This window comes from Polypterus senegalus, chromosome 16 (genome assembly GCF_016835505.1).
Source record: "Polypterus senegalus isolate Bchr_013 chromosome 16, ASM1683550v1, whole genome shotgun sequence".
Classification (NCBI taxonomy): Eukaryota; Metazoa; Chordata; class Cladistia; order Polypteriformes; family Polypteridae; genus Polypterus; species Polypterus senegalus.
This window is the reverse complement of record NC_053169.1, coordinates 24,424,374-24,448,065: the sequence shown is the minus strand read 5'-3', so window position 1 is coordinate 24,448,065 and position 23,692 is coordinate 24,424,374. Positions and strand designations below refer to the sequence as shown.

Below are 23,692 nucleotides of genomic sequence, written 5' to 3'. Positions count from 1 at the left end.
TCCATCTAGCTGCATCAGAAAATGTACCACAATGTCTGACACGCCTCCTTTTTACTGTTTTCTCACAGCTTGGATTGCTGCTGTTATAATCAGTTTGAGTTTCGGTAAATGACAGTTCTTTGATCGATGGTCGATAGACATGTTAATGGGGGAACGGTTAGAACGGTAAAGGAAATGGGTACCTGAACAGTAAACTTTGTCTAAAATACCTACACAATAACTGTAATCGTAATAAATGAACAATAAAACAGCAGAGAAGCCATGGATTAAATAAAAAGGCTGCAGTTATCAGCAGGGAGACATGAATACCGTGGCGAAGCAAGGAAGGGAATGAAGAGACCAGAGTGACGGGCCGTCTTATATGGGCAGGCAGCCATCTACGTGGGAGGCGTGAGGATGGGGGAGCACGTAAAGCCGCCTTACACGGCGACTGAGCTGCAGGCTATGGACGTATATATGTACGCAAGTAGGATTCAGTTATGACCGTTTCATGTAGAATTTCGAAATGAAACCCGCTTAACTTTTGTAACTAATCTGTAAGGAATGAGCTTGCCAAATTTCAGCCTTCTACCTACATGGGAAGTTGGAGAATTAGTGATGAGTGAGTCAGTGAGGGCTTTGCCTTTTATTAGTATAGATTATACCATAGAATGCACAGCGTAATAGTAAACTAAATGTAAAAACATTGAATAACACTGAGAAAACCTGAGAAAAAGAACAGAGAAAACTAACACTGCAAGAGTTCACGCTGTAGTGCTACAAACCGCTCGCTAAAAATACTTTTTTTTTTCTCTCTCTCACGCGCCTGTGCGTGTGTGTCTGTGTGTGTGTCTCTTTCGCGCACACCTGTGTGTGTGTGTGTGTGTCTCTCTCTCACGTGCGGCCTCGTGCATGTGCACTCCTCCAGAAGACACATGCACACAGGGGTTTTATTAAAGAGGATATATAGATAGATAGATATAGATACTTTATTAATCCCAAGGGGAAATTCACATAATCCAGCAGCAGTATACTGATACAAAGAAACAATATTAAATTAAATAGTAATAAAAATGAAAAAAAAAAAAAAAATTTTAATAAAATTAATGTTAGCATTTACTCCCCCGGGTGGAATTGAAGAGTCGCATAATGTGGGGAACGATCTCTTTAGTCTGTCAGTGGAGCAGGACAGTGACAAATAAACTGAAGCTGTGATTTTTAATTTGAAGTTCACAGAGTAAACCTGTTGTTTTATAGTGAAACTGTAAAGTTTCACCAGAGTGAAAATGTTAACACCACAATGTAGAAAGAAATAGATAGAGAAAACATCTATTTACTGTGTGTTGTATTTACTTTAAATCTAAAACGCATAGTACCATGACATATTTTGGACCTGAAATAGTTTAACCAGCTTTTGACAGAGTGAATGCAGAATAATAGGACCAGTGACATAGCAAGTCACATTGCTGCTGTACTGAAATTATAAATCATTTTCATCAATCTTGCCCATAGTGCATGTAAGCATAAGGCACATAATAAAGAATACACTTAACTAGCATTTTATGTTGGTTTTTCATCCACCGAAGTACCAGGATTTCATATTATGGTGGATCATAATTTGTCATGGGTGAGCCCAATGTTGTTCTTGTTTTTATTACTGTTAAATATCCATTTACTTAAAAAAAAAAAATTAATAATAATAATAAGTCCAGTCATCATAACGCAAATGTTAAATTGTGCATTTGAAGAAAATTGTGTGCTTTTCATAATGTTCTTAGAGTAAGAGAAAGCTGCTTTTAGTTAAGGAATAGTGAAAGAAAGTTGCATTGGATTTTATGACTTCTGTATTTACTAATTTTTGTTTTAACCAGTCTTTTGATGTAATGGGCTAGCTCAGAAATGTTACCATAAGATTATATGTAGGTTTTATTTCCCAGGACAAAATAAGATATCCCCAACTCCACTAATTCCTCAATTCCCAAATCCCCTATCCGCAAAAAAAACCAAAAAAACTTATGAATGGCAAAAACACTCTAAAGACACAAACAGTAAATATTTATTCAACAAAAAATCCATTCCAATTCCTCTGTCTGCTTTCAATGCAGATAAAATTATTAAGATACAGTGCTTATAAATATTCTATATAAACTTGAACTGGTATACAAGTTAAATGACTGAAATATACAATATATGTAACTTTTTAGAAATGCATATTTCACCAGGAGAGAACTTATTTTTGCCATCTCGCTCTAAAGTCCCAAGTGTGCATTAGACTACACTACAAATCATGATCGTAATAGTCCTTTTCCTTTATTCTGGGTTGAGCAACACCAGTTTGAACAAAAAAGTGAATCTGCACCATTAACGGATGTTATGTTGAGAACAGAGAAACCATAATCATTATACAAAGCGGTATAATTACTCGTTAATTTTGGTAATGAGATTTTTGGGCTTGCTTTCAAAATAGTTGTTGTTAGGCTTCATCCAGTGTTATAAGACCTTAGCAATGGAAATTGCATGAAGCAATAGTCAATTTAAAGTGCCTAAGATATAGATGAGTGCATTGTGTGTATTTCAACTTTAAGACCTTTATATTTGTGTCACTATTTTCAAGACCAATGCAAGCAAGCAGAATGCTTGTATTATTTCGCAAATAGGATCCCATATTATTGTACTGCATTTCAAACTTTTACGATGTTCGATATTCTCATTTCCTTAGGTAGACCTTGCATGTACTGTGTCTGTTTGTATTTAAGAGTATAATACTGTTAACAACAACTGAGAATAACTGCTAACTTGAATACAATAGCATTAGAAGATCATTAAACACAAAATTAAAAAACACTGCTATTTTTACTGGTATGACTGTCCATCTTTTTCATACTATGTTATTTTAAAAGTGATTGTATGTATTATAGTAACTTTCTCCAAAACTTATTCTTTCTATAACCTGAAATATAACTTAAAGAACAGAAATATTGGTGTTTTTTTGGATAACTCAAGGTTTCTTCAACCTAAGTTCAATTGTGGTCAATGAACTTTTTTTTTTTCTTAAACCTTTGGAAATGTTACAAAGAGAGGTTTTCCATTCCCTCTTTAGGCTGTGAACACAGTGGAACAGACGGTGCTTGTAATTCCAGAGGAGGAGAAAAAACTTTTTACTTTCAGCTTTATTCAAAGTATGAAACCTGAAGAAAAGCTTTTAATATTTGTTGGAAAAAAAGTCATGTAAGTTTTTCAAACTTATCACTTTATTTAGGAAAGATCTTTGCACTGATTTAGTATTGCAAGTTAATTTTCTTTCACAGGTATTCATCCAATCGCATAGTTGTCCCCTAAATACAATTTCATAAGTGACAAAATGGGGGGGGGGATGTTATTGGAGGTGTTTGGCTTATAGCTTAATTTCTAATTTTTTTCGTTAGTTTTTTCCCCAGTACTTCTCTTACTTTAACGCTAATGACAACCTTTTTCCATGTCTTATGTATCCACAAGTATGTACTGTATTTCCAGTAGAGAGAGAGAGACTATATCTGTATTTGGTTTTCACATCAAAAGAATTTTGGTTTGTGGTTTTTTTAGCTGTTCATTTTGCAAAATTAAATTTAATGATTTTGTTTAACGTTTAGGAGAACATCTTTCAAAACAGATGGCTTTAGGCCATAAGTAGATTTGGTTTTTGGTTATGAAAATTGAAAATTATGTTGGTAGTGTTTGGTTGATGTCGTGAGAGTCTTTGCTGAGTATATCAGATGTTAAAAGTGGAAGTACAGTAATCCCTCGCTATATCGCGCTATGACTTTTGCGGTTTCGCTCTATCGCGGATTTTATATGAAAGCATAACTAAATATATAACGCGGATTTTTCGCTGCTTCGCGGGTTCTGCGGACAATGTGTCTTTTTACTTCCTGTACATGCTTCCTCAGTTGGTTTGCTCAGTTGATTTCATACAAGGGACGCTATTGGCGGATGACTGAGAAGCTAACCAATCGGAGCACGCAGTTAAGTTCCTGCTTGCTGAATGCAGTGTTAACCAGGAAGTCTCGTCTCGCTCATTCAGCATCAATGTGTTTCGCTGTGTAAAGAGTTGTGCTCTTTTGTGTTTATCTGTGCATAGTCAAGCCCTTTATTATGGCTCCAAAACGATCTGCAACTGCTTCAGGGGCCGTGCTCAAGTGCAAACGGAAGATGTTAACGATTGCCGAAAAGGTAAACGTTTTGGATTTGTTGAAGGCTACGATTCTTTTTATTTAAAAAGTAGGAAAGGAATACAGTAATCCCTCGCTATATCGCGCTTTGACTTTCGCGGTTTCGCTCTATCGCGGATTTTATATGAAAGCATAACTAAATATATAACGCGGATTTTCCGCTGCTTCGCGGGTTCTGCGGACAATGTGTCTTTTTACTTCCTGTACATGCTTCCTCAGTTGATTTCATACAAGGGACGCTATTGGCGGATGACTGAGAAGCTAACCAATCAGAGCACGCAGTTAAGTTCCTGCTTGCTGAATGCAGTATTAACCAGGAAGTCTCGTCTCGCTCATTCAGCATCAACGTGTTTCGCTGTGTAAAGAGTTGTGCTCTTTTGTGTTTATCTTTGTGCATAGTCAAGCCCTTCATTATGGCTCCAAAACTATCTGCTACTGCTTCAGGGGCCGTGCTCAAGTGCAAACGGAAGATGTTAACGATTGCCGAAAAGGTAAACGTTTTGGATTTGTTGAAGGCTATGATTCTTTTTATTTAAAAAGTAGGAAAGGAATATAAGATCTACGGCCGCAGTGTCCTTTTAACCAGGGTGCAAAACAAGTTGTAAGTGGATGTAATAAGGCAGTAGTCTGGATGGAATCTGCTTTAGGGATTTGGATTGAAGACTGCCAGAAGAAGAACGGCAGTGCTACACAATCGCCTGAAGTGGCTCCTTTAAGGGCTGTAACGCTCTCCTTTGTTGTGCAGTAAAATAAAACTCATTGTTATCGGACAAGTCATCGTGTCATTGTTGGTGAGTAACCATAATTAATTTTCTACTTATAGTACTTAGTACATGTATGTACGTTTAGTGTCACTGTACACACACATTTACTGTATACTATTTTTGTTGCATTGTACATATTTATTGCTGGTGGCATGTCTATCGTAATGGCTGTAACGTGATATTGGAGACACTCAATATCTTTAAAATATTTAGATTTTACTGTATATAAACAGTGTGTTTATATACATATTTTCAATGAATCTTACCTAATATCTAAGAGAATACAAAGGGATTATGCTGTATAACTCTGCGGGGAATATTTATAAACAGTGTGGGAGAGTTTATAAGGGCTTAAAATATATAAAAATAACCATAGAAACATATGGTTTCTACTTCGCGGATTTTTACCTATCACGGGGGGGTCTGGAAAGCAACCCCCGCGATCGAGGAGGGATTACTGTATTTAATATGCTAGTATTCATTTTACATTCAATATATAATGTCGGATCATTACAAGCAAGAACAAGGTTTGGTAGGGCATATTCTAATTCCCTCTTTTTTATCTTAATGAATTCATGTATTTAATGTTCATCTTATTAATCTGTTTTCTTGAAATCAAATCTTGCAGCGAGTTTAGTTTTTATATGTTAATTATCAGTTGGTGACTTATACTTGAAAAAATTTCAGGGAAGAAAAGGGAATATGGTTTTATACATGTTTATATTTGATAGCATCACTACATTTGCAAAAGTCAACATTTCGATCATAATTCATTTGTGATTGTACAAATTTTGTAAATTTAAAATATGAAGGTTTTAGGCTTTCTAATTTTTATTCATTACCAAGTCATGCTATTGTTCTTGCATTAAAAAAAAAAAGTCAAAGATCAGATGTACCCAAGAAAAACTAAAATGACATGTACAGCTACCCAATAAAATGTAATCACATTTAAAACTGTAATTGCTTGTTAAAATCCACATGTGCAGTATTGGGAGGAGGGGTGGCAGTTAAGAAATCTCACTTTTAGTTGTGCATAGTAAGAGTTTGTATTATAAGACTGGAAGAAAATGTTTCAATTCCTGGTGGTGGTATGCCATATAAAAAGGTTAAACTCCTGGGGCCTCATGTATAAGCGGTGTGTACACACAGAAATGTTGCGTAAGAATGTTTCCACGTTCAAATCGTGATGTATAAAACCTAAACTTGGCGTAAAGCCACACACATTTCCACCGTACCTCATACCCTTTCGTACACAAGTTCTCTGCTCGGTTTTGCAGACTGGCGGCACCCAGCGTCAAAGCAGTGCTACTGTTCCTGTGTGGTTTATCTTACTTTCTTAGATCCACATTCCTGACACTGCTTTAAAAATACACTGAAACTAAATGCATATTGTTTTATTAGATAGATAGACACTTTATTATTCCCAAAGGGAAATTCACATAATCCAGCAGCAGTACACTGATACAAAAAAAAAAAAACTATTAAATTAAAGAGTAATAAAAATGCATGTAAAAACAGACAATAACTAATGTTGTTGTAATGTTAGCATTTACTCCCCCTGGCGGAATTGAAGAGTTGCATAGTGTGGGGAAGGAACAATCTCCTCAGTCTGTCAGTGGAGCAAGACAGTGACATGGGTCTGTCACTGAAGTTACTTCTCTGCCTGGAGATGACACTGTTAAGTGGATGCAGTGGATTCTTCATGATTGACAGGAGTTTGCTTAGTGCCCATCACTCTGCTACAGATGTTAAACTGTCCAGCATTCCTACAATAGAGCCTGCCTTCCTAACAAGTTTGTCCAGGCGTAAGGCGTCCTTCTGTATGCTGCATACCACCGCACAGAAGAGGGCACTCGCCACAACCGTCTGGTAGAACATCTGCAGCATCTTATTGCAAATGTTGAAGGACGCCAGTCTTCTAAGGAAGTATAGTCGGCTCTGACCTTTTTTGCGCTGAGCATCAGTATTGGCAGACCGGTCCAATTTGTCATCCAGCTGCACTCCCAGGTATTTATAGGTCTGTACCATCTGCACACAGTCACCTCTGATGATCACGGGGGTCAATGAGGGGCCTAGGCCTCCTAAAATCCACCACCAGTTCCTTGGTCTTGCTGGTGTTCAGGTGTAAGTGGTTTAAGTCATACCATTTAACAAAGTCTTTGATTAGCTTCCTGTACTCCTTCTCCTGCCCACTCCTGATGCAGCCCACGATAGCGGTATTATTGGCATTATTAGATATTAGTGTAACGCATCTGATTGTAATTAACTTGTAACAATATAATGGTCCAGGGAATAGCCATAGTATTCCAAATACCATAGCTTCTTTAGCGTTGTTACTGTCACTGCACCTTTTCTTCTTTGAGCTGCTCCCGTTAAAAGTTGCCACAGCGGATCATCTTTTTCCGTATTACTCTCACTGCACCTCTCGGAGTTTTTTTATCACTGTATCAGAGTGGGGAATCATAGCAGCAACTGATCGGGAAGAGAATTATCAGTATATAGCATCAAGCACACGCTGCCTCAGCCACGGCAAAATGTTTCAAAGTCTTTCCTGTACAGACTTCGTGGTTCAGAAACAGTTTCATCCCGAGAATTATAAACGCACTGAATCAGTCCATCAAGTGCTCCTTGTAGAACAGTTTGTACTTATAATTGCAATTACCCCACTGTAAACTTGCACTACAGTTATAATATTGCACAACCTGTGCCACTTTATAAAGCGCGTATTTACATATGATGAAGATATCATTTTTAAGATGAAATGCAGCAAAATATGTTGATTATATTATACAGATAAAACTTTAACTTCATTTAAATAATCTGTATTGTTAATAATTAAACATGTGAGGACACAGTGCCGCAGCACTAGCAAGTTCACATATTGTTCGTGCCTCGCGCAGTATATTTGCTGAGGCTGGCACAACGCTGGAAGGATAGATGGATGTTTCAATGTTCCTTAAAAGTTTTGAAGAATCGTCATTGTAAGCTTACAGATGGCTTAACATCTATTACAGGGCTGATTGTGTGGCAATTGGGTATTTGGAGAAACAAAAATAAGGACAGGAATTGGAGGTTAGTACGTTTGAAAGAGACAGTACTGCTACAATAAATTATTTCATTGAAGGTCGCACATGGCACAGCAGCATCTTGTATGAGACATGAACAATCACTGCGCCACCGTGTTCCCATGTTTAATAACCTGCTTTCATTCCAATCATCATGAAAATGATATCACGTATACATCTCAGTATTTTAATTATTCAGAGAGCTGTAATATCATGAATGTAATGGATTCTGTGTCCTGTCGGAGAAAGAGAACGGAAGCATGTAGTTATTCACACACACAGAGCACATAGAAGATCAAATACAAAACAAAGCATTTAACTTGCAACTTTAGTTACGATGGGATTTGTGAAACTAGTAAATTAAACAATTTTAAGATGAAGTTTAATGATGATCTACTTTAATGACAAAAATAAACTATGTGATTAAAGTGAAAATTTTGAGATTAAAGTTGACATTTCATGATTTTTTTCCCACTGTGTGCATATTTTTTCTTTTGTCTGTACCCTAATAAACTTTCATATGACACTCGGACGGTGGGCTACAATTCGCCTTTTCACGGCGACTCTGATATGTGACTTCTTTTTTTTATTTTAGGCACTGTGCGACTTTGTGAACTTGAGTTTTCAAGTTTCTCCAACATGCTATGTTACTCGATCAACATCCTTTTCTTGATCATACCACTTTTCAATTAAACAAATAGTATGTTTTTCCTTTGCCTCCACTTGGTATTCGCTGAAATTCTTATATTTTTACCCCGTGCTTTTCCCATTTACTTTTAACAGAACGCTGAGCTTAAGGGCTATTTATATTGATTTGCATATTCAAAAAGGTTTAATTTTGGGAGGAATTGGGGCGGGACAGCAGGCGCGTGCATATACGCTACTTTTCACGCTTACTGGGATTTATGTAGTGGAAGAACGTGGAAGTTGGAGTATGCACACATTCCTGCAAATGGATTTTTCTGTGCGTAAGCACATTTCGGCTTTTGTGCTTATGTTATAGTGTGAATTCTACGCACGGTGTTATGCATGGCTGAGAGATTAAATTTACAATGTTATCTTAAATCAAAAACCGCCCAAATAGTTCAAAGGCAGAAATAGTCGATACTTGTAAACTTAGTATGGGCAAATTTAAATATCGCAGAAGTGCAATATCCTTGGCTTATTTATAAGCAAAATATGCATGGTGCTGATGTTTAAACTTTCTAATTCTAGGTAGAAAAATATATAGCAGGCTAGGATCCTAATTAAACAAAGACAAGAAGAATGAAATAAATTCGGGTACTCAAATACACTCTGATTCCAAAGTCTTTCCCTATCACAATAACCCCCCAGCACCACCACCCAACAAGCCACCACTGTCAAACTGTGGACACCCATTGTCACTCTGGAAGTCAACTATTGGATATTCTTTGGATCTTTTAAAAACTACTACTAATAACAAAAGTCAAAGTAAAACTAAAAGCATAAGTAAAATAAAAGCTGTTGTGATGAAAATAAGTTAGACAAAACTTAAAGAGTTGGGGAATTGCCCCGTATAATTGTTGGTTTGTTGTTCTAAACGAATTGTAAAAATCACACATTTGACAGAATACAGTGTTGACATGATTGTTTATATAAGAAAACTAGCTGATTACCCAATGGCTTCGCTCACTGAGTGCAAGAAAAAAAATGTATTTATAAAATAAGTTAAGTAGTAAAACATTTTGATAAAAGAATTTGATGATCATATAAGAAGAGTATAAATTACTAAACAGTACAACATTAACATTTTAAGAAGTAAAGATACATTGAGTACTACTGCAGTGGTTTCTGGTAAACTACCTGCATGACAACCTTGCACTATGTGTCTGTGATTTAAGAGAAAAATTATTCTGAGAAATGAGGACACTGCCCTTCCGTGCTTAACGTGCAGAAGGTCCAAACAATTCCCAAGTCCAATACTTTACATGAAGAGGTCAGTACATATTCTTGGATGTCACCCCTTCATCTTCTTTAAAGAATTCATCACAAAAGCAACCTTGAATGTTGCAGGGTTTTAGTGACCTGAACTCGCCTTAAGGGACAGTAAGTAGCCGTGCACCGCAATTTACCAAGAGTCTCACGCTTCGATGGCGCCAATTACACTCATTTGCAAAGATTTCCACTGTCCAAAGAGCCTACAGGGCACTTGGAAGTGTCGCAAAAGGTGCGAAAAGAGAGGACACTGCCCGAAACTACAAAGCTGTTGACCCAGCAGAGCAGCCCGACATTCCGCGCCTTCCAGCGTACACTTTGTTGTCACAACCCCTCACCGCTGTAAGCGGTCTTCTACAGCTTGGCACAGTTAAAAAGAACAAAGACGCAAAGTTGTTTTGTTCATCTCTTCTACTATCAAGTACTGCCAATTAAAAAAAACTTAGAATGTGGTAGTTTCCGCGACAGTCACTTGGACAAATAAATAAAACATCTCTGTTAGAATGTGCCTGGCGGCGGACGGCTCAGCACTGGAGTCCAGAGAGGTGGGCTGGGAGAGGGAGACATGGGGCACACTTCTTTGGGATAGATTGGCATGTTTGCGTTTACTTCTTTTCAATATCAGTAAAATAACTCTCACACAAATAATAACAATTCGTAAAGATGATAACAAAGTGATTAGTTCCTGTATTATGGTCTGTGGTCATACGTAATTTCCGTTTCGCGTGGTCACGCGCAATTTCCGTTTCAAACGCGAAAATATTTTTTTATATAAATATAGATAGCTACAAGATATGAGTTGCCAGGAAGTTAGTGGATAACGGTAGTGAAATCATCTGGACTGGCTGGAATTGACATCATCATTGAGGAAACCGGAAAGTGACATCACGGAAGAAGTGGTTGGTATGGAGCCATTTTCACTTATCGGTAGTGTTGTTGGTGAGTGGGAATTGTTATTTTTCTTCTTTTGTTCTGTAGATATAGAGCGTGATATCAGTACGACAATTCAACCCCTCGTCTGATAATTAATCGCTCACCTTCGGGCTTGTTGACTGCCTCCTAAGTGCAATTGTGTAACATGACCCCCCACCCCCTCTCAGCCCAGACCCATCGGGCCAGGCGGCCTGAACCGAGAGGTTGTAGATCTGGGAGAGGGCTTCAGCCTGTAGAGAACCTCTTCGATAAGGGACTCTGAACCCGTAAGGTTCCCATTTTAGAAACCACCTAGTGACACGAGGATTAGACTCCCGATTCAGAACCCATCTGATGCATCGGTCTGGAGGATAAAAGGATATGAGAAGTTAGGTGATTTCAAAACAGGTGCTGACATAAGGGCAGTTTTTAAGTTCCAAAATGCAACTTCAGTATTTTCATCCCACACCATTTTAACAGGAGCCCTTTTTTTGTGAAATATGTGAGAGGCGTGGCCCGCGAGGAACAAAGCGACAGTAGTAGCTCGCTAGCCCCAGGAAAGCCTGTACTTGCCTCTTAGTAATCGGACGGGACCATTTAATGATGGTATCAATTTCAGAACACTCCTACCAGATAGCCTAAATATCTGGCCTCCTTCAGATTGATCCTCAGCCCGGCTTGGGCTAGTGTGACGAGGACAGCCATAACCTGCCTTACATGGTCATTCCACATGCCAGAATAGATGACAACGTCAGCCAGGTAGGCGGTACTGTAAGAATTGTGGGGCCGTAAAAGTGTTTCCACCAGACATTGAAATGTCGCTGGTGCCCCATGCAAACCAAAGGGAACGACCGTCTATTGCCAGTGTCCACTAGGTGTATTAAAGGCGTTTTTTTCCTTAGTGGAGGACGTTAAGGGAATTTGCCAGTACCCTTTCGTCATATCAAGAGTACTTAGTGCGATCTCCTTGAACAGCTAGGAAATGTTCACTTGAGGCATCTGATAAGCATCAAATTTGGATACCTGATTGAGTTGTCGGAAGTAGTTACAGAACCTCTACGAACCGTCAGGATTAGGAACTAAGACGATTGGACTGGACCAGGGACTGTAACTTTCTTAATAACCCCCAACTCCAGCATTCATCTAATTTCCAATTCCACTTTCATCTTTTTTGCCTTGGGAAGTCTATATGGGTGTGTTCTGACAATCACATCTGGGTCAGTAACTAAATCATGTTCAATCGGTGCAGTGCGACCTGGTTGCTCGCTTATTACTTCGAGAATTGACAAGATAGCTGTTTCCAGCTCCTGTCGTCGTTGCCATGACCAATCAGATCCAAAATTAAGGGGTTGATGTTCTACAAAAAGTGAGCGTGGCTGACCAGAGGGAGGCATCAGTGTGTTGATCATCCTGAAAGTGCACTGGAGTTTTCATATCCTGCTTCCAGCACAACATCTTTTTTGCCTCACTGAGAAAATTCTTCCTCCAATGATGTCCTGAGCTTGTAAAATATGATTGTATTAATTAATGTATTCATTTATCAAAAAAATATATAAGTAGAGATGTATTGTCTACGAAAACAAAAATATTGAATGACCTCATACAAGCAGATGGGCCTCTACCTCTCATTGACTGCCTGTATAGTGGAGCAGTTTTTTTTACAGGCCTGAACCGAGGAAACCCTGGCAATATTGGCCTTCACCAGGTATTTGACATTTGACCGTAACCTGTTTAATTAAAAAGGCAGCATGCATTCAGAATCATTTGTGTCCTTACGAGCAGATACTTGATTATTTTACATCTTTCAATGATAATCACTGTACTGGTTCACGCATTAACATACCTTCCTAGACTGCTATCCATCAGAGTCCGGCACCACCATCTCCTGATCTTTGAGAGAATGATTAAAAAATAAATTCTTGTATATAAAAAGTGATGAAAACATGAAGTATTAGTTCAATAGAAAACACAAAGAGAGAAATTTCTCTTGCACCTATATATGAAAAGCCACTTGCAGTAACTTTTATCCAATTTATATATGTCTGACAACTTTGCCCATCAATCTACATGCAATATCCTGTCATGGAAAAGTAAAAACATGTTTTCAGAAAGAAACCTTTCAATCATCTAAGTATTCTGACCATTAATTCAGTATTTTGTAGAAGTTCCTGGGCAGCAATCACTTCAAGTCTTCTTGGGTAAGTGTCAGCAAGCTTTGTCAATTTATCCTGTTTGTCCTGGAAAATCTTCTCAAGCTTTGTAAGACTAGATGGGGAAACTGCCATCTTCAGGACTCTCCAGACATGCTCCTTGAGATTTAAGTATGATCCTTTGTTGGGCCACTCAAGGACAATTGAAGACTTGGTTTGATCCCACTCTAGCGTTGTCTGGGCTGTATGATTTGAGTCATTGTCATGACGAAAGGTGAGCCGTCTCCCCAGTCTGAGGTTGTGTGCACTCTGGAGCAGGTTTTCTCTGAGGACCTCTCTGTATTTGGCTGCATTCATTCCTAACTGAGTTCTTCCCAATCTCGCTTGCCCCTGTTGCTGAGAGGCACCTTCATGGCATGATGCTGCTGCCATAATGCTTAACCACAGGTATATTAGGCTGGTAATGAGCAGTGCCTGGTCTTTGCCAGACCTAGTGCTTGGGGTTCTGTCCAAGGAGTTCAGTTTTTGCCTCATCATATCGGAGAATCTTTTTCTTCATGCTCGGTGTTCTTTGAAAGCCATTTGGCAAATTGCAAGCATGCTGTCATACACATTTTACTCTATAGTTGCTTCTGTCTAGTGACCACCTTCAACATCTGATTGGTGGTGTGCTGCTGAGTTGGTCATCCTTCTTCTATTTCATGAGGGGATTACTAAAGCTCTGTTAGAGTAATTGCGTCATGGTCACCTCCATGACCACGGCCCCTTGATGTCCAGTTACTCACTTTGGTTGGTCTGCCAACTGTACAAAGAGCCCTAGCAATTCCAGACTTCTCCATTTCACAGTTTCATCACAACTGTCTATTGAGGGTTCACTGGATTTCATGACTTTTTTTGTCCTGACATGTAGTGTGAACTGTGGGACCTTGTATACTTGGGTTTGTGACTTTCTAAATGATTTCCAAGCAATACAGTTTGCCACAGGTGGAGAACAATCGAGTTTTCAACACATCTCAAGGATTATTAACGCAACGGGATATACCTGACCACAATTTGGAGTGCCACAGCAAAGGGTCTGAATACCTAAGTAAATGAGGCTTCAGTTTTTAATTTTTACTTTGCCATTATTGGTTTCTGAGTGTATATTGAAGAGCGGAAATTGAATTTACAATATAAAATATTGTGAAAGTGAAGAGGTTCTGAATATTTTCTGATTCCAGTGTGTATGTATGTTTTTATATTTACTGTATATGTATGTATAAGGCAGCACTGTGGCGCAGTGGGTAGCGCTGCAGCCTCGCAGTTAGGAGACCCGGGTTCACTTCCCGGGTCCTCCCTGCATGGAGTTTGCATGTTCTCCCCGTGTCTGCGTGGGTTTCTTCCAGGTACTCTGGTTTCCACCCACAGTCCAAAGACATGCAGGTTGGGTGCGTTGGCGATTCTGAATTGTCCCTAGTGTGTGTGTGTGTGTGCCCTGCAGTGGGTTGGCGCCCTACCTGGGGTTTGTTTTCTGCCTTGTGCCCTGTGTTGGCTGGGATTGGCTCCAGCAGACCCCTGTGACCCTGTTGTTAGGATATAGCGGGTTGGATGATGGATGGGTGTATGTATGAAGTACATTTACAGTATGAATATATATTTAAGTGTGTGTATAGTGTAACATTTTCAAATTTATTATTTTTATTTTACCTGAAAGTTGTTACAATGGACTGAGATTGTACTCTGTGAAAAGTGTTCTACAAAATGAATTAAATACATTCCCTGCTGGGTTTATGTTAAGACTTAAACATAAACTGAGGTACTGTATATAAATGTTTTGTGCATGGTGGTATCAATGTATAAAGTTTCTGTCTGTTCTTGCCAATATCAGTGCAGATGATCTGTCAAGTGATTTGATACTTTCTGGCATACCAGTTCAGTCATTGCATGGTGACAGAGAACAGTGTGATCGGGAGCAAGCCCTGGAGGATTTCAAAAATGGTAAATGCTAGAATTTTATTAAATGTTGGTCACTGTTTGACAACTGCCAACTTTTAAGTTTTAAGTGCTTACTGTTTCAACGTTACCTTGAAACCTGAAAATGTATTTTTTCATTTGTAGGAAGGGTTCGAATATTGGTTGCTACTGACTTGGCTTCCCGAGGACTGGATGTTCTTGATATTACCCATGTTTTAAATTATGATTTTCCTAGAAATATTGAGGAATATGTACATAGAGTTGGAAGGACAGGGAGAGCCGGGTAAGCTCTTTGCCTGTATGTAGAATAATTTGTGATAATTGTGTATTTTGTTTATTTTAAAAAAAAAATTCCTTGGTAAAAATATTTTCTCCTTTGTTCGAAATAGGCGCTCAGGTATTGCACTGACTTTAATGACCAGAAACGATTGGAAAGTGGCATCAGAACTCATTCAGATACTAGAAAGGGCTAATCAGGTATAATTTAATTTATATTCATTTTTAAGTAGTTTGTATTTTGCAGGAAAGTCCTGCATGTTACACTCAATATAGTTGTTCAAACGTTTTCTCAAAAAAAAAAAACATTTTAAATGAGACCTATTTGCTACTGTAGTAACTTGTGCTGTTCATATTATACATTGCAGTTTGCGAGGGATGCATCAATCCCCTCTGTAATTATCATATCTTCTAACAAGATCTAACCATTCGTTTTTCTATTAGCTGCAGAGCTCATTCCTGTCCATGCACTTGCTAGTTAGAGAACTTGCTTCAACCAAAAATGTGACCTGTAAAGAGCGTTGCCGCACCCACCACAAAATAAAACAGCTTGGGGTCCCGGTTGGCAACCCCCCCAGGCAGACACGCGATCCAGTCCCACCCTCTGGAAATGCCCTCTATCTACTGCAGCCAGGTGTTATGTGGGCAACCCCTTGGCCTGGTCCAGCCACTCCGGTCCCCAACAATGAGGATCTTACAAGCTGGATCACTCTTTTGGTGCAGGGGGAACGTGCCACATGGCCATAGTGCCGTAACTGACACTTCCTCACAATGTAGGTAATGTGCCTCATTTGGGACTCCATGAGACACCGCTCATTCAACACAAAGTCAAACCAACTGTACCCAAGGATTTTCCAGAGAGATACAGTAGGACTCCAGTCTTCATCTCGGGTCACTGGATAGCGTCTGTGTCTCTCAACCATATAGCAAGACAGGAAGCACCAGGATTTTAAAGACTAAAAGATCAGTTAATTGAAAAATGTGGCCCTCTTGAAAAAGACAAGCTCTACTGCTACAGCTAAAATTTACCTTTAACTTGTTTTATATTAGCTACAGTGCATCCGGAAAGTATTCACAGCGCATCACTTTTTCCACATTTGGTTATGTTACAGCCTTATTCCAAAATGGATTAAATTAATTTTTTCTTCAGAATTCTACACACAACACCCCATAATGACGTGAAAAAAGTTTACTTGAGGTTTTTGCAAATTTATTAAAAATAAAAAAAAAATTGAGAAATCACACGTACATAAGTATTCACAGCCTTTGCCATGAAGCTCCAAATTGAGCTCAGGTGCATCCTGTTTCCCCTGATCATCCTTGATGTTTCTGCAACTTAATTGGAGTCCACCTGTGGTAAATTCAGTTTACTGGACATGATTTGGAAAGGCACACACCTGTCTATATAAGGTCCCACAGTTGACCGTTCATGTCAGAGCACAAACCAAGCATGAAGTCAAAGGAATTGTCTGTAGATCTCCAAGACAGGATTGTCTCGAGGCACAAATCTGGGGAAGGTTACAGAAAATTTCTGCTTCTTTGAAGGTCCCAATGAGCACAGTGGCCTCCATCATCCATAAGTGGAAGAAGTTCAAAACCACCAGGACTCTTCCTAGAGCTGGCCGGCCATCTAAACTGAGTGATCGGGGGAGAAGGGCCTTAGTCAGGGAGGTGACCAAGAACCCGATGGTCACTCTTTTAGAGGTCCTCTGTGGAGAGAGGAGAACCTTCCAGGAGGACAACCATCTCTGCAGCAATCCACCAATCAGGCCTGTATAGTAGAGTGGCCAGACGGAAGCCACTCCTTAGTAAAAGGCACATGGTAGCCCGCCTGGAGTTTGCCAAAAGGCACCTGAAGGACTCTCAGACCATGAGAAACAAAAATCTCTGGTCTGATGAGACAAAGATTGAACTCTTTGGTGTGAATGCCAGGCGTAACGTTTGGAGGAAACCAGGCACCGCTCATCACCAGGCCAATACCATCCCTACAGTGAAGCATGGTGATGGCAAGACTAGTCAAGATAAAGGGAGAGTTGACTGCAGCAATGTACAGAGACATCCTGGATGAAAACCTGCTCCAGAGCACTCTTGACCTCAGGCTGGGGCGACAGTTCATTTTTCAGCAGGACAACGACCCTAAGTACCCAGCCAAGATATCAAAGGAGTGGCTTCAGGACAATGCTGTGAATGTCCTTGAGTGGCCCAGCCAGAGCCCAGACTTGAATCCGATTGAACATCTCTGGAGAGATCTTAAAATGGCTGTGCACCGACGCTTCCCATCCACCCTGATGAAGCTTGAGAGGTGCTGCAAAGACGAGTGGGCAAAACTGGCCAAAGATAGGTGTGCCAAGCTTGTGGCATCATATTCAAAAAGACTTGAGGCTGTAATTGCTGCCCAAGGTGCATCGACAAAGTATTGAGCAAAGGCTGTGAATACTTAAGTACATGTGATTTCAGTTTATTTTATTTTTAATAAATTTGCAAAAATCTCAAGTAAACTTTTTTCACGTTGTCATTATAGTGTGTTGTGTGTATAATTCTGAGGAAAAAAATTAATTTAATCCATTTTGAAATAAGGCTGTAACTTAAAATGTGGAAAAGATGATGCGCTGTGAATACTTTCCGGATGCACCGTATATCATAGCTATCACTGATACTTCTGTAAAATTACAGCCTGATTTTGATATAGGGTGTTAGTTTATGTAAACTTGTCTGTGTTCTGTAAGACTGCCTCCTTTATCTTGTCATAGTTATGGCCAGCAGCCTTGCCACATGCACTTCAGAACAGATCCTCCATCTGAAGCTAAGCATGTCCAACCCAGCCATTACTTAGGTAGGAAACCAACCAGGAAAAGCTTGAGTTTCTGCTGGTAGAGGAGTTGGCAAGACCAATGTGATGCACTTAGCCTGCAGCATGATTTGTGAATCCCAAAGCCACTGTGCAGTAATAGGGATACTGTGCTGTAAATATGGCGTTGTCCTTCAGATAAGGCCAAAAATTGAGGTAGTGACTCTTTCTGGTCATAAGATCCCTGGGCAGCCTTCATAAAGAGCAGTGTTTATCCCAATGTCCTGGCTAAATTGCCCACCATCATTCTGGTCCACTAATAATCCCCCAACTGGCTGTCTGTCACTCCTTCACCACCTAACAGCTAATGTGTGTTGAATACTGGTGCAAAATGGCTGCTGTCACATCATCCAGCTGGGTTCTGCACATTAGTGTTGATTGAAGTGGTTCCCCACTCGCTGTGCAATGTACTTTGAATAGTTAGAAAAACGCTATAAATGTAATGAACTTTTAGTTCATTATTAATTATAGATTGACGGAATATGTCTACACTGTGCTAATAATGTAACCTTCATGATCAGGGTGACCATCTGGGTTCTCCTCCCCATTCTGTGGAGTTGTAATGTGCAGGCACTATTAATGTAGGTGAAATAAAAAGTGTGTTCTAATTACCAGCATTCTAGAAGACAATTCTAAAATATGAAAGCAAATTTTAAATATGAATTCAAGACCACTCGGACACATACCAAACTGTCACTTTATGGTGAGTTTAAAACCTAATAGCAATTAAAATACAATGAATAAACCAAAGAACAACGTTTGTTTCACATGTATCTTTGTGTATGTTAAGGGTAGCAACAGGGCACATGCCCAAAAAAAGGTTTGCTTTAAGATCTAGCACACAAGAACTTTAATTACAATGGGGAGGTACCTTGTTTTAATGCAATTCTCATATATAAATCCAATTTGCCTTAAGTTAAACTCCTTTAAGTATTTTAACTTTTTTATGTCCTCATTTGTTTATTTCATAAATTTGTGTTAATTTGAACATGAAACAAAAGGTTTAAAATTAAATTTAAGAAATTTTAAAAATTGTTGAGGCTGACTTGGAATGTTAAGGAAGCTAAATGTAAAAGAGGAAAATTTGTGTGTTTTTTGTTTTCTGTACAAATGAGTCCTCTTGTTTCATTGACTTTACCATTTTTCTGAAAATTTTCAAAATGTCCCTGCTTTTAATACAGTATGGGCAGCACATAATTAGGATGCAGACTTAAATTTGGTGTGTTTTCAAGTAGACAATACTACTTCACAGTCATGTTGTATATTAATTTGCAAAACTGTGTTCTAAAGTGAAGCATTTTTTATAGATTTTTTTAAAATTCCTAGTCTATTCTTGTGTCTTACAATGTAGCTAATGGATACACAGGTCCATAGGTGAAGGAAAAAGCCTTAACTTACCAAATACATCCATTTTTCAAGCCAAATATCTTATTGAGTATTGATCTATGTCTTGAGATTGCACACATAATTGCAATACATTGTATCCATATTGTTTTGAAAAAGTCAAAAAGCAAATCATTGTTGTGAGATTCAGCTAATTTTAAAAGGAGACTGCGCCTTGCTCTGCCAGTCATTGTTTTGGTGGCATCTTTCACCATCGATTGTGAATTCACCTTGGAAAGTAACTGTCAGTTGCTGCTATTGACAGTAAATGTTGATGTCCTGATTTTAATTGCTGTCTTTATCCTTTACACGACTAGGCAATAATAACTGAAAAGGGCACACTTAAGCTTCTGTATTGTGAAAGAATAAGAGAAATCCTGTTTCATTATTTCAGCAGAAACTTCAGCTACATGGTGACACATGCTCCCAGCTCACTCCGCTTATTCAGGCTCAGAGACTGCCTATAAGCCAACCTTTTACTGGCTATCCTTCACGGCTACTCATCAATAGCACAATCTCGGGTACCATGTCTCTGCCAAATCTGCAAACTGTACTGGTAATCTGTCATGTGAGGCAAGGCTATTGGAGACACCAAACAGGGTAGTTTACAGGCTCCGTAAGTGTTGTGTCTGCAGTCCGTGCCTCTGCTGCTGCTCACAGAACTCCTTTTATGCCAGCTTCTGCAGGTAGCAAGATTTGTCATTCCTTGTTATTTGTACAAAGTACAATTAAACTCTTGCATGTTGTTCTCCCTGTGCTGCCACTCATTGTGAATCTTGCTGTGTAGGCTATGTAAAAATGGACAAAAAGTAAGCATGTTTATGCTGTAAGCAAGCATTGTGTCTGCTTTTACAAGTGTTGGATAAACATAACTGTTGGTGTGAGAGAGAGAAAAGAAATGCAAAGACAGTAGGATTCTAAGGAGAATATAACTTGGCAGTGGAGGCAGGTTGTGTTGTTATAACTCCACTAATAGCGGATGCTGTTAGCAGACAAGCGAAACGGAAATGTATTCTTACCTAAAGAAAAATAGTTCTAAGAATTGTTGATAAAATTAGTTTTTCTAGTTTCCTCTTGTTTATCGTAAGAATGCTTCAAAAACGCGAAAGGCATGTTTTCTTATATCAAAACATTGACTGCTTTAAAGTGGACATTATTTGTTAAGTTTTAAGGCTTTTTTCCTTCACCTGTGGCCCCATGCATCTATTAGTCCTACAGTATTGTAAGTTGCACAAACCGACATGGTATGTTCATAAAAAATGAAAAAAAAAAAAAACTTCAGAACACTATTTTGTGGCAAATTAATATATATCATTATTGTGAAGGAAGAACTTTGATTTGAAATATACCATAACTTTTTAAACTAATATAGAATAACGTGAGTAATGAGAACTAAGTTTTGCTTACTTTGTTCATGATGATGTTATGTATACAGACTGGTGATTTCTTAATGTAACATTAAGTCTGTATGTTGAACATTTTTCTACAAATGTTTTTAAGAGTACCTTTAACACTGCCAATTTGCAGCATACCTAGAATAGGTGAATGTTTTCTCCTTTTGAAAGTTTATTGGTTTCCTATAATGTAGAGTAAGCTGTAGAAAATATCCAGCTATTGAACTGAAGTGTATTGGGGGGACCTACTATGTAGCAACACTTTGAAAACTAATTTTTAAACTTGTTCTTTACTGTGTGCCATATGTTCTAGATGTAGTTTTCTTTATCCATTTTTCCATTTGATGATTAAGACATTTCTTTACAGAAAGCAATTATTTGCACCTTTCTTTTTGAACTGTTCCTGTTCATCTGTCTGGAATGTGTAAAGTCCAGTAATCTTATTGTAACTTCTGCATGCCTGCCTGGCATATTGAGGTTCTGTATGCTCTGAATATTAAAATTGAGTGATGGGTGGAAGGCAGTCATCCAAGGAGTGTCGGAACCTCATGAGGTTACTCATTGACTGTCTCTCCATGTCTAGTTTGAACCTCTTTACTTTTTATAGCAATTAACTTTTAAGACCATGAAAATGGTTTAGAATTAACAAAGATGCCTTTTTCACTTGATACTTTCTGTTTTTGTTATAGGGCAGTGCACAAAGAAATCGATGGATATCTGTTTAGATTTTAAAATGTTTGGTAACCTTTTGAAAGTAGTAGATTCAAGTGAGATTAGGTTGAACAGGTGCTGCAGAATATATGCAAACCTTGGAATGAAATGAACAAAACAGATTTCATGCTGCTTTATTCTCCCGCCAAACCCAATTATGTAGGTGGTTCCAGAAGAATTGGTACTAATGGCTGGCCGCTATGATAAATATAAAATGGAGCGTCAGAAGGAGCGAGAGTTTACTGGTCCTCAAGGAGGTGGTGGCTTTGATAGAGGCAGTGGAAGAAATGGTCCCAAGTGGAGCCGAAGCAGAGGTCGTACCAGCAGCAGGTTTTAACCTGGCATTTAATTTTACACTTCACATTTTGACCTTTTTTTTCTTTTTTCATAACGAATACTAATAAAATGTAATAAAAGTACTTTTTTGTTGTTCACATTTTTATATTGTACTCCTAAATTTGGAAATGTATATTAATAATACTATAAATGCTTTATAAGAAATCATTCTGGTAAAATAACAGATACCACAAGTTGCATGCTTAAATATGAAAACCCACAAAATCTTTTCCAGGAAAGATGTACACAGTCAAATATCCTTATTGAGAAATCAAAAAATAACTTGCTTTAGAGGATTACCTATTAACTATTGTACCTTGATTTTTATGGTAATAAACACTTTTAATGCACTGCTAAATGCCCCTTGAATTGTGAATATTATTTACATGACAATCCTCTGCCTACAGTAGCAGTTTTGCTTTGGTACATTTGCATTATGTTTAATTACAATGGTTGCCAGATGTATGCTGCAGCAGAATCACCTTTTGCTAAATTTTGAATGTTCTTTAATTAGACATTATATGCCTATAATTTAACTGGTAATAAATGTATTCATGAAGATAATGTTGGATTAACACATTGTAGTGGTGCATTTTAGTTTATTGTTGCCAAGGAATTCTCTTGGTTTTTTTTTTTTCTGAAGCATACATTGAAATAGAGTCTTTGAGGGTGGATATTATTCCCAATTATGGGGACTACGATATGTTTTACTTGAATTGGTTAGTGTTTGCACCATTTAAATGTGTGCTGACATAAATTTGGAATACATAAGAATTCAGCAAAAATAATTATCGGTTCAATATTCTGAAAGAAAACCTTGATTTTATTGATGTTCTGAAGGTGCCTTTAAATTTCTTGGTGTGTATTTTGAGCTAAAGTGTGAATAGTTTTGACTTTAGAATCTTAACATTGCCTTGAATGGTCTCGATTTAAAGGTGATTGCTTAAAATTAAGTTTGTTTTATAAATAAAATGATAATGTAATACATTTCTTTGTAGTTGTTTTTTTTTTTTAATTAAATATTTGTATGATACAGTTGTAAAATGTCCCAAATGGCTTCTGCTTTGTATCCATTACTATCAGGCTAGATTCTTGCACTTGATAACCCTGAAATGAGACAAACACAGTAAGTGATTGATGGATGGATGTCATTGATATTTTACCTGTTGTCCTATAAAAAGTAATTGATATGGCCATAATGTTTTTGTGTGTCTTAATACTTTTTCTTAACACTTTAGTGTAAAATCAGTTTTTTGTGAATTATGCATTTTTATACTGTATATGCGTTAGGGAGTACACATTTATGACAAAAATGGACAATTGTCTTTGATATTGTAAATGTTATTAATTTCAATTAACAGCATTTCAATAAAATAGGTACTTTGTCTTACCAACTGCATATGCTGTATTCTGTACTGTAAAACCTTCATTTTGCAGAACACTTACAAATTATTAATGTGAAATTGTTCAATGATATATAGTAAATACAGTCAATTACTGATATTCAAGTATAGCATAAACATCCCTTTTTTCCCTTCACAGATATGCAAACAAAATTAATAGAATTTATATATAACAAGCTCAGGAAGTATTGAGCAGACTGATGCAGACTCGGTGCTTGAGCAGTTGCATCCCAGTTTTTGAGGAATATCTTGTGGTTTAAAAAAAAAAATGCACATGATGCATTTAAAGACCCAGTAGTGCAAGTTTCTGTTTTTCAGTGTAAGTTGTTCATCAACATAAGGTTGATTAATATT

At 38.1% G+C, this 23,692-nt stretch overlaps 1 protein-coding gene across 1 annotated transcript in view; it reads left to right on the top strand.

Moving 5' to 3' along the window:
* The window catches only part of ddx43 (DEAD (Asp-Glu-Ala-Asp) box polypeptide 43), a 64,396-nt gene extending 41,170 nt beyond the window's left edge, over window positions 1-23,226 (top strand). The window contains exons 12-16 of the mRNA XM_039738369.1: window positions 3,080-3,207; window positions 14,902-15,011; window positions 15,132-15,270; window positions 15,377-15,464; window positions 21,763-23,226. Of these exons, the coding sequence (XP_039594303.1) occupies window positions 3,080-3,207; window positions 14,902-15,011; window positions 15,132-15,270; window positions 15,377-15,464; window positions 21,763-21,936 (639 nt within the window). The 3' untranslated portion in view covers window positions 21,937-23,226. The remainder of the gene's footprint in view (window positions 1-3,079; window positions 3,208-14,901; window positions 15,012-15,131; window positions 15,271-15,376; window positions 15,465-21,762) is intronic.
* Window positions 23,227-23,692: the final 466 nt, after the last annotated feature.